This window comes from Anser anser (assembly GCF_964211835.1).
Source record: "Anser anser genome assembly, chromosome: Z".
Taxonomy (NCBI): domain Eukaryota; kingdom Metazoa; phylum Chordata; class Aves; order Anseriformes; family Anatidae; genus Anser; species Anser anser.
In genome coordinates, this window is record NC_139723.1 from 39704268 (window position 1) to 39721068 (window position 16801).

Here is a 16801-nt window from a genome sequence, read left to right on the forward strand (position 1 = left end):
AGCTTCTGAACTTCATACAGTCAAGCACAGCGAAGTTTTGTTTTTGTTATTTCTCTTCTGTTTTGAGAATAACTTGGTTCAAATTCCCTGCTTCAGCAATCTTGTGCAGCTCCCTCAGGGAAGCTGTTGCTGTAGCTTACACAACCCAGGAAGTGTCTCCGTGACTCCTTGAAATGAAGTTCCCTGGTTTTTTTTCGGCACAGAAGCCTTTACTCGCGACGGACAGGTAACCTTTACCAAGACTTCTCTTTGGGAAGCTGGAAAACGTTTTGCTGCACAGGTTAGAGAAGAGCTGTTTTTTATCACACATACTGAGATGAAGCTTACTCTTTCTTCTCCTCCTTCTCCATCTACTGCTAATTTATTTCAGAGAAAACAAAACCAAGCCAGACAAAGAAAAAGGCAGTGATTTGGAAGTACTTCTCAGGTTTAAGAGTTGTCTTTGCATTTTGCCTCATCGCTGTGACTGCCCCTGAGCAGTGCCTACTGTTCACAGGGCGTGTGGGTATGTACAAGTTCATTAACAGTTGGCTGTTTTGAATGGGCAAACTGGCTGAGGATGCTTGGATGCTTTGGTACTGAAAACTTGTGCTCTGTGGAAAAGGTGCTTTTTGTATTTGCCTCCTTTGAGAGCCAGAAAACTTCAGGGTCTGTCACCTGTCTCAGTACCTGGCATAACTTGTTGAACTCTTTTGAAAGCTTGAGAAACTTGGCGTGTGTTACTGAAGAATAAGGTTATTGTACAGCATCATGGTAGTGTAAAACTCTGTTCTTTATGCATTAAAGACTCACTTTTATGTCTTCTCTTTGCCTTCATTTTTTGGAAGAATCCATGCATTTCTCAAGGCAAGGGAAAGAAAAAAAATATCAAGACAGTGTTAAACATTGCTTGGTGTGGAACAACATGAAGTAGCACCTGGGTGTTTTGTAGACTTACATTCATGAGATATCTGAACATTATTTAGATGATCACCTATAAACAGTGGTAAGGCATTTTGTGTAAAAAAAAAAAAAAAAATTGTAGGAAGTGTTTGAGTAATAAATAGTGGAAAAGCTACAAAAGGTGTGTTCTAAATGTTAAAATTATGTATTATGTTACAGCTTTAGCTTTGATTTTATTTTTTGACTTTAGTTTTTCTGGGTTGCTATATTGTCATAGTGAATATGGAAGAAATTATGTTTATTCACTTACCTGTTGAATACCATGAGGCACTTCCACATAGCTGGCAGCTGATAGTCCATTTGGATAAGACATCCATGAAGCAGAGGTTGTAGTACAGACTTCCTTTTTTAAAAAAACAAACAAAAAAAACTCTGATCTTTTGGAAGTGTGATTAATTCATTTTCCTACAGAACATTAACCAGACAGTGTTGAATACTTAAAAGTATTTGGAGGCTCGTCTGCTGTTTCTTCTTGCTCAGATTTTAGAACCAGCAAATCATTTTATGTATTGCTCCTTTCCTGATAGGAGGAAAAGGAGACTTTTTAGGATGATAAGGGATGATGCTTATAGGGTGAAAGGTGAGGTAATTGTTTCCTTTGTACTAACCTTTTTGTGCTAAAAATGTGTTGAATACAGGTACGCTCTTAGTGACCTCTGCTTTTCAAAGGGTACATTGTTTATCAAACATTTAAAATATTCTCATACTACTTTGCTAAGCAAATGTACCCTATAGTGAATACACATAAATTTTACATGTCCCTGAAGTGATGGCTTAAAAAGTTCAGTCCGAAATCTAAGTGCTGGTATCTGCTATTATCTTTGTGCAGTTGTGTTTCCTTCTTTCCTTTCTCTAGTGCTCTGTTGCTCTTGGTCTTACACAGTTGCAATTCTGTTGTCTTTTGTTTTTGCTAGAATTTGATTCAAAACCATTAGTATGCTTTTAATAAATGTTATTTAAATGGTTTTGAGTTGATATTTGTATAATATTATATCTGCAGGAAAGTTAAAATTATGAAATACACTCACAGTCTTTACTGAAGAAGGGTAGGGATGCATAGATAACATCATGAATGCTTCCACCTGGTATTGTGGAAGTTAGGTTTGTTAATTATAGTTTTTGTCAACATCCTTAAAAACGAAGGAACTCCATTGCAACCAGCAGTACTAGCTGGCCTGGTCTCTGTATTTATATTTTGTTGTTTGGATGCAGGAGGGACCCATAGTTCTCTTTTGCTCTCTCTCCGTAGTAGTCTCTGCTTCCTTCTCAGCTTTCTGAGATTTGAGGAGTGTCAGGGTAGTTGGGGGGGAATTGAAAGCTGAAGGTCCCATTCCAGTTTGGGCTAAATTAAAATGACTGAGACATAAGAGGGCTTTTTTGCTTTGTTACAGAACCTGGATTAGCACAATGCTCTTCTGTATTTCAAAGCATGTTCGCATAAAGTCAAGCACAAGGCAAATGCATCTTCAACATAAAGTTTAGAAAAGGCTGGGGGACTTTGATGAACCAGTAAGTAGCTAGTTGAAATAAAAACGCTTTTATGTAAAGTGAAGCTTTGCAGGTGGGAAAGGAGAAAAATCTGTGAAGCTTTGCTTTATAAGTTCTGAAGCATGTTTTGCCGCTTGACTTTCTTTCCCCCAAATACCTTGCACAAGTGGTGAGCAGGTATCATCAAGCTGACCAGTCCCATGAGAGGGCAGGAATTATGGAAATAATTATGGAAATAAATTATGTAAAACTAGCATACATTTTGATTTGGCAGATACCAAATTACCAAAATAAAGTGCTGATAATAGGTACGGTTCTTAAATTTTGTAGTCTAACCTACCTTTTCGTGTAATTATTTTATTTTAGAACTCTAAAATCACACAAAGTAGCCGCAGAAGCATTTTTAGCGCTCTCTGTGTAAACCAGCTGTTCGTAGCAATTTGTCTGCTTAACCTGCGGTTTCCGCACACACGTTTAAAATAGTCTTCTAAGAATGCTAGCCCACAAATAGGTTGTGTCTGACTTGAGGTATAGGTAGCAAAAGCACCTCCACTTGCAATCATCAAGGGTATTGATCTGCAAATTATATTTTGGTAAGGCAGATAAATAATGCTGTAATAACACAAACATTTCCAAAGTTAAAATTTGGCTCCTTCATCTCCCAAAGAGCTATTTGAGTGATTACAGTTTGCTTATAAACTAGCTTTCTTCTGTGTTTCCTTTCTCCTTTTTTCTCATTTAGTCTCTTGGACCTAGTTCAGCACTAAGCTATAAGCCTGAATAAAGGATTAAAGAAATGCTTCTGATAGTAATTGATACACACAAGGCAGTAGTACAAGTTTTTTTTTTTTAGTGCAAGTTGTCTGTGACAGTCAGAAGTACATTGCAATAGGTTGTGTTTTGAAATTTGAAAGGTTAGAAGGAGATCCTTGAATAAATAAATACACACACACACACACCACACATATATGAAAGATTGCAGCTCTCTTATTTAAAGTTTCCTTAAAGTGACTGTCATGTTATTCTACATAATATATTCCAGGCTGTCTTTCATTTGTAATCCAGTAGGTGTTTTCTTTAATCTTTGAGGATTTAGTCACAGTTGTCAAAATAATGAGCTTTTCGTGGTGTAATTTATTTTGTCCATGTACATCTACCCCCATCTTAAGTAATTGCTACCAGAAGAAACAATCTTTTTTTTTTTTTCCCTGAAATTTGCACTGAAATACAATCTTAAAACCTGGCAACATGTAAGGTTGCTGGGGAGCTCTTGCAGCGCCTGTTCTGGAGTTCCATATGAAAGATACAGGTCAAACAAAAGGACTGAAGGGTGCCAGAAAACTTGCAATATTTACATGAATGTTAATGTAATATTCAAGTCCCGGCTGAATTAGCGTGTAATTATGTCATCGCTTTTGGCAAGCTGTGACGAGTTACTTATTTGTGTAGTGCGACAGCAGGTGTTGCCCAAACAGGCAGCCAGCAGAGGCCTGATCAAAGGACAAGAACCTACCTGTGCTGCAAACTAACCTCCCTCTGTGTTCAGCTGCCCTCACGCCAGGTCCTGAGCTCGTGGGGTTCTGTGCAAAGGACACCAACAACCACCAGGTAACTGGTTGCAGGCTTTTCCTCCCGTCCCTTCTCAAGAGGAAGCTCTGAGGAGCAATGAAATGCTCGCAGAAGCCAAGTTCTTGAGCTGAGGCAGCCTTGCAGCTTTTCTCCATCTCCATACTTCTGTGGAGATCCACTTGCTGAAAGCTAGCCTGGGCCCTGGCCACTTGCCTGTCCCTCACATGTCTTTCAGCTCCTCCGTCGCTGCCAGTCTTAGCTGAGAAACCTGGAGCTAGTTGCCTCTTGAGATAGGGGAACTTCTGCGATGAACCATTTTAAGAACTACTGAAGTCTGCTGGTCAGCTTATTTGCTGCAAAGGTTTGCTTGAGTAATTAGCATCTACCTGTAACTCTTAGAAGCGAGTGCTTTATTATAATGAAAGTACTTGTAAAAGCCACGGACTATTAGAAGTCTTCTCTAAGCGGAGGCAGAAGAGAACTTTCTTTTCCCTTTAATCTACCTACAGCTAAAATGGATATGTCTGTTTGCTCTGTAAGCAATAAGCTGTGAGGAAGCTCTCTGGGACCTGAAAATCACAGCTAACAATAACAACTGTGGCGATCAATGGCCTATTACGGCAGCAAGTAGCAGTTCCTACAAATTTTAACAATTCTCTTCTGTGTTGAGTAGGTACAGCCATTGAGGTGATCTGATGTTAGCTCATTTATGGAGAGCTTCGTGATTGCCAGGGTGATTCACAGTTCACCTGTGGTTTTTTAATTTTTATTTTTTTCCTCAAGCAGAATGAAAGATAGACAATTGCTTTGGTTTTGCAACAAAAATAAGTTGCTTATATGCTTCTTGTGAAAAATAACTGGTGGGTAATAGCACAGGCAAGCTAGGCTGCCGTAGAAAAAGATTTCTCTGGGGTGTCTTGTCCAGAAAATGTTGTGGGGAAAGAATCAAGCATTCCTTGTTCTGTATCCCAAATGATTTTGAATTGTGGAGAGAAGACATTTTTCTCTGGCAAAAGTGAGTCTAATGTAGCTGTTTGCCTGCTAATATGCTGGCCGTCACAAAATGTGCGCTGTTGAAGGACAGGGCAGACAGACACTATTTTAGAGAAGACATGTAGGCTCTCTCTTCCCTTATTGCCATGCAATACTGATCTCACTTTCTTGTAATTTTGGGTCTGGTCTGTTTCTTTGGGGGCCATCTGTCTTGCCTGCCTTTCACTCTAATCCTCTGGATCAAGAACTGAGCCTTCAGGTGTGCAACGGTGATTTTTTTTAGATGCAGTTTCTTCCCATTTTGATCTGCAGGAACCCCCTTACTGTTCAGCTCGCTGAAATCCAAATCACAGATCCATTGTGACTAGCGTTTAAAACCACTAATCCTACAAGCAGCCCATACCCTTCTAAGAGCTCTTGGGTGAACATTAGGAAGTGTATGTGTGTATATATATATATATATATGCTGAATACAAACTGATGTAACAATATGATATGTTTGCATATTTAGAAATGTTACCTAAAATAAGCATTGAGATAAATGTTTCCTGCTGTGGTTGCATCAGAGTAGTCCTACCATTCTTCTTTGATTATAACAAAACATATACAAATGCAGTAGGTTTTATCATAAGTATCCAGATATTCTTGCTCTACACTTGTGCATAATAGAAGTTTAGTAATGCAGGGGAGTGTTGAGATTGCTCTATATGGATTTGGTAAAGCTAATTGTTTGTGAGACTGGTCGGTGTCTAAACTTCCCGAGCTTTCACTGTATGTTCAGTCCCAGCATAAGGGAAGTCCCAGGTGCTTAGGAGGATCAATAATTGCTACCACAATGCAAATGCTGAATAATTTTGTACTGGCTGGCTTGGGAGAGAGGGAACAAACTATGTCTGAAAAAGGCTTGTGTGTATGCTTTTTATCAGGTCTGCTTAGCAGTTTTTTGTTTGGTTGTGGGTTTTTTTTGTATTAAATGCAGTATCAGGATCTTGGCTCACGGGATACAGATACATCAGTTCTGGTTTCTGTCAGAAGCAGTCTCTCAGCGAGAATCTGGCAAATGAAAGCCAACCTCTGGGGGAGCTTTTATTATAATTCCCATATCAAAAATTGTGCTTCAGGTTTATGCGGTAACGATGTCAAATTCCGCCTATTATCTCTTTGCAGAAAAGAAGGATTTCTGACAACTCCACGTTTCCAGCAGCACGCAGGAGGCTCCAAGAAGTGGCAGGTACGGGAAAATGTGGGTTGCCTCTCCCTGCTATTGCAGTGGGATTCTTAATGGCTGCATTGGGGGTGTCTCTTTCTTAATCACACAAATATATTGCCTATGTAAGCAAGAAGACGAGGGTGTTAATTTGTATGGCAAACATAAATAAGGATTTCATAATAAGCTTGATTTATTATTTTGTTTTGCTCTAAGATTGAAGTATTTCTCAATAAATTTATCAGAAAAGAGACTTTTTTTTCACTCAGGAACATACTGTATGCTTAACTTGTGCTTTGGTTATCACTGAAAGGTTCTGTTCAGGGTTGCAGCAGTACCATGTTAAGAAGATTGTGTCTGAGGGGGTAGTAGTGTTGCTTTATGAGACAACTATATCTTTGAAGGTGTTGCTGGGCACCTTGTCTAGTCTTTTTTGTTGCTTGTTTTTAAATAAGAACAACTGATTTAGACATTCAGGTGCCTTTGAGAGTACCATTAGCTTGCTTTTCCCTCTCCTCCCTGCCCTCAGGATCCTGAACTTTACCATCTCATGGTCACTGCAGCCAAGGCTGCCTTTGATCGTTGTGTTCCCAGTAAGCCCCTTGTCAATGGAGAGTACGAGGTCCTGAAGAGTAGCAGCTCTCCTTGTTAGCTTGTCTGTCACTTGAAGGAGGAAGGTATCATCGGTACACTCCATTAACTCCTTGAATTGCTTATGTCTTGCTTTGTTGTCCCTTCGGCAGATATTGGGGTGGTTGAAGGTCCATGAGGACCAAAGCCTGAGAATATGAAGCTCCTTCCACTTGTCTGTAGAGCGCCTTATCTGCTTTTTCTTCTGTCCAGGTGGCCTGCGGCATCATGTCACCTTTACCTGTCCTCTCTTTAATCTCACCTGTAAGGTCTCCGTCACCTCCTCATCCATTCCCAGGCAGGGCTTCGTGCTTTCCAGGTGTGCTCTCACATAAAGGACTCCTTGTCGTCCCAACCCGACCTTCCTAAAGAGCCTGTATCCCATCATTGCAGTGCTCCAGTCGTGGGAGACATCCCACCATATCTTGCTGATCCCAAGATCATAGTCCTGCAGCTGTCCTCACAGAAGGTTTCAGCCTAAAAATTTTAGGCACTTAAAATTTAGGCACTTAGGCATTTGTTTCCTCAGAATTTTTGTCCTCTTTTAGCACTAGCACGCATCCTTCAGCAAACTTTGTGGTGTAGGTAAAGAATTATCTTTAAAAGCTTCACCTAATTTGTGAGTACCTAGTTAACTATAAAGTATTTTTGATACAGTTTGAAATGTAAATAATCCCGTGCTCTACATTTATATTAGTCATAAAGGGACACTGGTCTGTTAGTTTGAGGTTTTAACTTACTTTAGCAAACAGTTTGTGTTGCATAATAAAGAAAAGATGATAGAAATAATGCTTTCCATCAGCCAGTCTAAAAATGGCACTGTGCTTCAGGTTGTGAAAGGGTGAGATCTAAAGCAAGGGGTATTTCCAGTCTGTCCTTATAACAGCCTAAAATAAACTACGTAAATAAAACTCAGTTGTCAAAGGTGAATTGTATGTTTCTGTCTTTATAATTTTGACAGGTAATGATACAAGTATTGCTAACTTTTCCTTCTATTTTTGGAATCAAAGACTAAGCAAATTGAAAAAATCAGGTTTAAGCAAAGTCTCGCAGTGGGAGTTCTGTGGTTTGCTTTTTCATATGGAGCCTTAAAATCTTTGTTATCGAATAGGCATCAGTAAACATTGAAGCGGGTCTGTATTCTGCTGAAGTTTCTTAAAGCCTTTGAAGAAAATTATTTTGGGAAAACATTTTATGCCATCTGACAGATGAATCATTTAACCTCCCCCTTTTTTTGCCAAAGGAAGCAGCTCTAAGTTTGCCTGTCTCGCTGTATTGAGCTTCTTATCCCTCATCATAGTAACCCTACTACTTTTGCAAGCACATAATTAAATTGTTGTATTTATCTATCTTAAAAACAGATGGGTAAGTTACCCAGGAAGCCTGCGTGTTTTTTGCTCCTGGCGGGGCAGGGGATGCCTGGTGGCCAGCTGCTGCTTAACTGTGAGGTGAGGCCTCCTTTGCTCTGCCAGGGCAGCGGAAGATGTGGAAGTAATTTGATGGAGAGGCAGGGAACTGTGAGCGTTTGAAGGTCTGTCTTCCAGCCCAGAGGAAGGTGGTCATTTGTCTTGCAGCCTCACCGAGGCTTGCATCACCTGTGGTGGTAATGTAATTGCACGCAGCTGACGGCATTCCTGTTTTCTCCCTTAGTCTTCCCCTGGCGGTGCAGTGGGTTCTTAGGTGTAAAATGTGAGTGCCTCTGCCACTGTGGAGGCCCAGGCCCAGGAGCTGCGTTTTCTGGATGAGAAGCGGCAAGGCCCTCTCCCTGGGCATGCAGCCTCTCTGCTGCCAGCCCTGTCCCAGCCTGGTCACTGTTGCCTGGGGCTGCTCCCTCGGTCCCGTCTCCTGCACTGGTCTACGGGTGCCTGAAGCGCTGCAGCCCCTCTGCGTGGGACCTGGGCCCCGCCGTGGAGCAGCACCGGAGCATTGCCAGAAAAGATTGCCCAGGGGAGAGCGCAGGGCTATGTGAAGAGATGGGGAAGTGCTGTGGGCACTTGGTGTGAGCAGGGAGCTGTGAGAAGGCACCAGGAGGACCTGCGCCCACCTTGCCTTTACTGGGGGAGGTAGGGTAGGTGCTGTGCTGCTAAGGATCCCCTCTGGGGAGTGACGAGGCCCCAGCCGTGACGTTGCATGCTGTGGGTGCCTCAGCTCATTGCCATGCGGTCCGAGGCTTTGTCGAGAAGATAAGGAAAGATCCATCCAGCACTTTGTGCAACACCGAGCCGAATTCAGGAGTTGTGCAATGTAAGTAAGTACTTATTAAAAGAAGAAAAGGGGAAAAAAAATATTTCAAAATCAAGGTTGCAAAACTGGGCATTTCCTAACTTTGAAATTCCAGAATTTAGATGGATTGGGCAAGTATCCCACATACATGTTGCAGCTTTACCGTGTTGGCTGGGGAGAAGACACTGACCTCTGGGTGTTCGGTGTTGCATTTTACTACTTGATTTATAAAATTTATCCGGTAGTGATAAGAGTTGCTGAATTCACATCTCTGAAAGATGAAACTTTACTTTCACAAATACCTCTTTGTGCTTCCTTTTGTGCCTGTGCCCCAGAGGATGGGAAAGATAGCAGTCTTCTTCCTGTTGCTGGTTTCTCAACTTCTCCCATTGCAGAGCTAGTGTTTTGTGATGAGAGTGTTTTTCCAGAAGAAGGTGGACCAGGGCACTGTTTCTTTCCAACAAGTCTGTCAAGCACTCACCGGATGCCACTGACGTGGGCGATGTGAGAGCCAGATGTTTTTCCATCTCAGTAACGGTCAAGATTAGATATTAGGAAGAAATTCTTCACTACGAGGGTGGTGAGGCACTGGAGCAGGTTGCCCAGAGAAGCTGTGGATGCCCTGTCCATGGAAGTGTTCAAGGCCGGGCTGGATGGGGCCTTGAGCAGCTGGGTCTGGTGGGAGGTGTCCCTGACCCCTGGCCAGAGGGTTGGAGTTAAATCTTTAAGGTCCCTTCCGACCCAAACTGTTCTGTGATAAGTTACTATGGTAAGATAAGCCATTACAACTCCCCGCTTTCGTAATTTGTGTTAGTTTTTTTACATTGGTTGTTCACTATAAGCAATTAGGCATCCTGAAATGTTCCTTTATCTAACAATTTCAATTTTCTATCCTTTGAGAGAGCAGAATCTTGTCTCTTCTCTTTTCTCTGCCTGTGCACTAAAATTATGCATGTCAATGGGAGTGTTCACAGCTCTCAATTTCCAGCTGTGCCCTGCCAAACTGACAGGAGCTCTGTTAATTGTTTCTTCTTCTGTAGTTGCCCTGTTTTCAGACACCATAAATACAAGCATTATGGAAAACTCATGCAAGTGGTGTACACATTATTTTGCTGCAGTTCATCATAATACATTGATTTAAAAACATGAGCAGAAGAATGCCTAAATGAAAATTACTTGTTTAAATTTACCTTAGAAAATTTAAAGTAATTTTACAGAAAACTGAAGAGTAGACCTGTGGCCACTTTAATTAGAGTTTAATTGTGTAACTAAGCATTTCAGGTTTCTTCCTGAATTACTTCTTAAATGGTCTTGTTTTCAAGCAAATTATAGCTCATTTTTAGGAGTCAAACCTAAAGCATTAGGAGACCTAACATTTCAAAAATGCAAAGCACTCAGCTCTAATCAAAGCCAGTGAACACTGATGGAGCTGAGCTAATTTGGAAATTAGGCCATTGTCTGGGTTTTTTGCTCCTTCTACTCTTTGTGTTATATCAAAACAGGTTCATATTCGATTATGGATGACTTCCCAGTGGATGTGAGTGAAGGAGTTATTCCAGATAATATTCAGCACAGGGAAGGGGGGAGGAGAGTAATTAAATTGAAGGCTAAATTAAAGGACAAGTTCCTGAGTGCATTTTCATCTCTATTTAAACTAAAGGGAGTGAGAACATCTTGCACTGTTGGGCACGCAGCATGCACTGTGGTGTCCCACCCCTCTTTTTTAAATGCACAAAACTTTACCTGCATTCAACAAATAATTCTCTGCAAGTCAAATGTATTAATGTGAAAAAGGCTCTGTCTTACAAACCTATACAGCAAGCCCATCTGTGAAAGGACAGACTTCTGCTTTGTGTAGCTGGAGGTGTTCCGTGGCCACACAGCAAAGTAAGCACTTACCAGTCGTTTTGTCATCTTCAGAAGGTAATAAGTTGTAGTAACAAGATTTTTTTTTGTCATTTTTCATTTTCTGAGACAGGTGATCTAAGCTAGGAGTGTAATCATGGCTATGGGAAGGCTCAGGTTTGTTCATCACGAAGATCTGCTAAACCAGCAAAGTCCAGAAATTTTACAGGACTTGAGAATTCTTCTCTGGAGACAGTACATGATTGCTTATTGATGAGACTGGTGCTGAATAGTTTTGTTCCAGCAGTTGTTTTCGTTTTTTTTTTTTTTAAACAAAGTGTTTAGGGGAAATGATACTTCTTTGAGTCTCTTTTACTAACAAAAGATGGCTTGAAAAGAATTAATAGTGTAGAAATAATGGCCCAGGGTTCTTTCTTCACAGTGCTCTTTTCCCTCTTACATTTCCATTAAAATAGATTGCTAAACTGCCTTGAACTTAACCGTTGAACTACCTGTAAAACTATTTGCATCAGAATGTGCGAGATACTTCAGCAGCTCTGATGCAAGGGGACTGTTCAACAGGTTGGATAGCAAAGCGGGGTTGCTTAGCTTGGGACAATAAACAGGAAAGGTGCAAGACAGACAAACAAGTAAGCAATGCCATAAAAAACAGAAAGATTTCTATGATCCATTACAGCGGTTGGATCTCACCCAAAGTGGTTACCAGAACTGAACACTAATGATAAAATAATAATAATAATAATTTAAATCCCGGGCTCAGTTTGAGCAAATTGTGATTTTTTTTTCTTAGTAGGCAAAAGATTGTTAGGAAGAAAATAGTGTGTGTTTTTTTTTTTAAATCTTGTGTAATCATTGAGTAAACCAGATGCAAAAGCTTCTAATGCATGTGGATTGTCTGCTCAGTGGTAATGATTACTTCTGTGCCCGTAATGGATTGCTCTCTGCAGTTTCCAGAGGTCCTTGGCCACTGCCTGTTTAAAGCCGGCACTTCTCCCTCCCGGAGAGGAGAGGAGAAGCTGCTGGCACCACTCCTCTCCCCAGAGACGTTCTCGCTGCAGCTTCTGCCTAGCTTTTAGCACTGGCCTCCTCACGTGCTGCCCCTTTCCCCTGAAACGGTACGTCGGGCTTCGACACTGCGTGCTGCTGTTTGTCGTGGCATGAAATGCCTCTCTTTGCCCTCCCACCCCCTCTAAAGTGTACAGCCCCACAGAGATACCCCCCAAATTACCTAAATGCAGTAATTTAGTGGCCGATGATGAATGCGTTCACTGCCCCTCACCAGTCCGTACTGATGTTGAATACTTGGATGAGTCTTGACCTGGGAGTGAGTGTAGGAAGGTGGAGCAGTGGTGGCTTGTGGACAAAAAGCACAGAAGGTAGTGAATGGTTTTGATGATCTTTCTGAGCCTGAGAGTAACAGACAGACTTCCGTATGACTGTCTAGCACTTCGAGTATTTAAGCATTTTCTCCTTTTTTTCTTCTTTTTTTTTTTAAGTACACAGTGCATTAGCTCTTTGTTAGGTGAATTTCTTTCTACCCCCTTGCACCTTGAGTGCACAAGAAGACTTTGCTAAAAATGATGCTTCTGTTCATAAGATCGCAAGAACAGGAGGTGGGGCAGGTTTGTGTAAGTAGTAGTTAACGTTAAGCTGCACTTCTTATGTCTTTTGCTCTGTGAAATTAGTCTCAGTAATTTTTGTTATCTTGGTTTGTGTCTTTATTGTAGAGGTGGGATTTTCTTCAACTCACTATTAAAAGAAAATGCATAGGTTAAAGTCAGGTTTTGAGCATTACACATAAATGACAGCTCAAGATACTTATACCATGTGTTCTGGGTGGAAATGATTACTTTCAGTTACTGCCTGTATGCTGTGTAATATATGGGAAGTTTTTAAGGAACCTTCACTTTCCAAGCTGAGCTATGCAGGCAGCTGTAGAAGTATTGCAAGATCAGTGCATGCAATATGCTATTTTTGGCAATGCTCAGTTCACTTTCTCTTCTACTTACTGTTCCCCTCCTCTCTCCACAGCATCGTTTATTTCTTCAGCGAAACTGAAGAATGCGCTCAGTAGCGCTTCTCAGCAGCCCTGCAGCCCGTGGAGAGTGTGGGCAGTCTCTGTACTCAGCATCCTGGAAAATGTGCATTCCCTTGAAGTGATCTGCTGAAGGCACATACTTAGAAGACTGTTCCAGCCTGCCTTGCTGCACTGCTCTCAAGCTCTGAAATGCCTGCTCTCTAATACTGCCTGGAATTTGGTTTTCTTCTGCTAAAGAAACGCAACCTGCTGCAGTTATCCAAGGAGTCCAAAAGAGCAAGGACAGTGAAGATGGCTCTGTGCGCTTTGTATGCAGTTTGGGCTATCTTTGTGGAAGTGGCAGTAACATTTGGTCCGGTACCAAGGATCACTTGGGAACACAGAGGTAAGAAGAGAAATAGTGTAATAATGAAATATTGCAACAACATCAGGGTTTGTGTGTGTCCTTCCAGCCTGCTTGCAGAAAATTTAGTCAGTTTCTGCTGGCTTTGCTTAACCTGTAGTGCTTAGGATCAGAATATCCAACAGTGGCTTGAGCACCGAGTTGACTACTTGCATATCTGTCAAACAGCTCTGAAAATGTGACTTTTTAAAGGAGGAATTTCAGACTGGGATTTCTCTGCTGAAGATTCTTACAGGTGAACCTTGCTCCAATAGAAAAAAAAACACAACACAATAAGTAGATGTATTTTGTTTTAATCAAGTTATCAAGAGACAGAACATAATAACAAAATGTACCTCTCCAGCTAATACTCTCTCTTTTTTTTTGTCATTGATCTTCTTTTAATACTTTTTTGGACTGAGGTGTATGTCGATGCTGAATAGTCCTGAGCTCTAGGTACATCACTAGGTAAAGGAGAACATTTGGCCTCCTTCTGACAATGTTATTTGATGCCTGGAGTTGAACCAACCTAGTGTTTTCCACCAAACACTACTTACGCTGTGCTTGAAGTTGCAGCAAATAGTTGTAACATCCCAGTACAGTTAGCGGGATGTAGCACAAAGAGAGCCAGTAGGGATCAGATATTCCTGTAGATTTTGGGCTTAATTGCTCAACCTGGGTCTGAAGAGAAATCTAGAGCACAGGCTATGGAATAGTGCTTCTGTTTGTGAATAATCTTTTTTTTTTTTCCCCTGCACCCTGGTGTCGTGGATGTGTTAGCTTTTAAAAGCTTTTGTCTTTGACTCCTGCTTTTACTGGTAGTTAAAGTTAGCCACCCAAGTGTGCTGCAACCAAATAAGCATATGGATAGTATGAAGAAGCAACCATAAGTAAAGATATTAAATTCTGAGGAGTCAGGCTGTAGGAAAAAATAAATGGAGGTTAAGGATATAGTTACAGTGAGCTGATTTATGAGATGGCTGTAGAGATGCTTTTCCTTTTTATTGGTATAGCAATAAATGAGTTGCTGATATACTGCTTTTTCGGAAAGTAGTCTAGACAAGGCTTGCAGTTCCTGCTTAGGCTCCTTGGTGCGGCTCCTTGGTGCTCTTGTGTTGTATAATAGTTCAAACTTAGCAAGTTGGTGTTTAGTGGTATTATACGTCACAGACCTATCCAAATTACTCAAAATAAATTAATTTTTTGTTCATTTCTGCTGTTTCTCTGTCTGCTAAAGATTGTTGCATTTAAGTATAAGAAGCCTACTTTAAATAGGAAGGGGAAATTTAGTTCAGTGGAGGAGTGAACAGGTAAGAGTTGTATGAACCAGTTCATCCTTCTGGAGAAAATGTTACTGCCAAGTGGAAGATTTTAAAATTGTATGCTTCAGAATCTAGTTTAAAATGATTTTTTCCCAAGTCTTGCAGTTGAAATAGTGCAATTTATAATGTTAGAATTGAGAGAAATAATACGTTGTTTTCTGCCTGTCTCTGAAAATTGAAGCTTTATTGCATGGTAGATTCTTGCATGAAGTACGGCCTCCCAAGCTTTCAGTAGTTTTTCTATGTTGTTAGTACATGCAGACTAAATATTCCTGTATATTAATCATTTTGTGTCATCTTTCTCCAAGCCTTTCTGTTCCAGTTCGCATGCTTCCTCATTCCACTGCTTCTTTCCCCCATGTTTCCCCCTTTTCTTCTTCTTCCTTTTCATCATGGTTTTCCCACATCTCTTACTGATGCGTGCAATTTATCTCCAGTCTCCACTTGAAAATCAGCTTGTTGACACTGTGTACATGGTTTCTTTCTAGCTTCTGTCTCCTTTCTCCTGTGGTAATATCTTGAAATGTCTTATATTAAGGTGCAGGATTTTTTTGAGAGATTTGTCCTGGGAGGGTGCAAGGGATGCGGTGAACTATTTAGTTTTCCACAGTAGGTGGGTATGTGGAAGTGAGAAGGTGAGGAAAGAGCTGACAGTGGATGTGTAAAATGAGAGGTTTGGAAAAAAAGGAATTAACGATTGGGAAAAAAAAATGAAGGAAGACGACATGAGTTATGGGGGATCACTGCAGGAGGAAATTTGTAGGCATTTGAAATAGAACTAGAAAGTAGGGACCATTGATTTTGATGTCAATGATGGGAGCTGCTGTTTCTGCTGAACCAAGCTTCTGAGGGGGTCTCTCATCTGTTATGTGTGTTGTCCAAACTAAGCTTTGTTGCTTTCCAGATACCCAAGGGCTGTTAGACAGCTTAGAAAAATGACCCATAAACTTGACCCAAAGTGATCATGTTTCTTCATGTGGTGCTATTTTCCTTTCATTTCAACAGAGGTCCAGCTAATACATTTTCATGAATCAGAAGTGTCAAACTATTCAACCTTGCTGTTAAGTGAGGACAAAGATGTTCTGTATGTAGGAGCCAGAGAAGTGATCTTTGCATTAAATGCAGTTAATATTGCTGAAAAGCAGCATGAGGTGAGTATGCATTTTAATACACTATTCTCCACATAAAAATCATATCCCAAATTTGACTTCACTTTCTGATACCAGCAGCACTGTGCTCTAGATGTTATGTACCTAAAAGAGAAAATACTCTGTCTGGGCTACCTCAGTTTTATTTCTGGAAGATGCTATTGAGTAAAATATGTCACCAGATGAGAGGAAGAAGTGAGAAAATGAAATACAAACAAGTTACTAGAGATCTCCATAGGCATTTTCTCTTTGGAGGCAGTGTGCTGGACTAGAGGGACTTTGTACATAAGGGCCACCTTGCCAGTTTATATGCCTTTTATTGGTGGGAGTGGGCTGTATCTCCTCTTAATCTGAATCAGAAGAAAATTAATCTGAAACAGAAGCAAAGTTGGAGCTTGCTCAGGAGTGGCAAGCTGCAGGCTTGCCTCTGATGTGATGAAGGCCTTGTCCATTAAGTTTCAGCTTCTGTGCGGTGTCTCTAGCTGTGTCTGCACAGTAAGCAGCACTGCAAAGAGGTCTGGTCCAGCTCGCTCAGAATTAGCTCAGCTGCAGAAGTGCTCTCTCTGGGTGTGCTGACACTTGGTTCTCAGTGTAGGTTAACCCATGCAGAAGCCTGCTAACACAGTTCTATTGCTGCAGGTCCTTCCCAGGCTCATGCTTCTCACCATTGGGACCGTTCGTCCCATAACTTTTATTTATTTTTTAAAAAATGTTTTCTCCAGTTTGAGTTAAAGTGAGAAGTGCTTAAAACAGATACTCTTGCACCTCCCTAAAGCATATGTTATCGGAGAACTTTATAAGTAATTTGAGGGGAAAGATAATGATTAACCCAAAAGATACTAGCAGTGGTTCTGCACTCTCTAATGACACATGCATTTGGAAATGTCACCTCCTCAGAAAAGAATGGCTTTGAACTTTTGAAAGCCACTTGCAAAATGAAAGGTACTTGCAAAATAAATGACTTATATTTGCTGCAGACAGTAACCTTAGAAT

The 16801-nt window shown here is 41.0% G+C and overlaps 1 protein-coding gene across 5 annotated transcripts in view; it reads left to right on the forward strand.

Moving 5' to 3' along the window:
* The window catches only part of SEMA4D (semaphorin 4D), a 95605-nt gene that overhangs the window by 46523 nt on the left and 32281 nt on the right, over positions 1–16801 (forward strand). For 4 of the 5 annotated variants that reach the window (XM_083816539.1, XM_083816535.1, XM_083816536.1 and 1 more), the window contains 3 exons: positions 6160–6223; positions 12950–13341; positions 15666–15811. In XM_083816539.1, coding sequence (XP_083672665.1) covers positions 13248–13341; positions 15666–15811 — 240 coding nt within the window. In that variant the 5' untranslated portion in view covers positions 6160–6223; positions 12950–13247. The remainder of the gene's footprint in view (positions 1–6159; positions 6224–12949; positions 13342–15665; positions 15812–16801) is intronic. The other variant, XM_083816538.1, reaches the window with a different exon arrangement.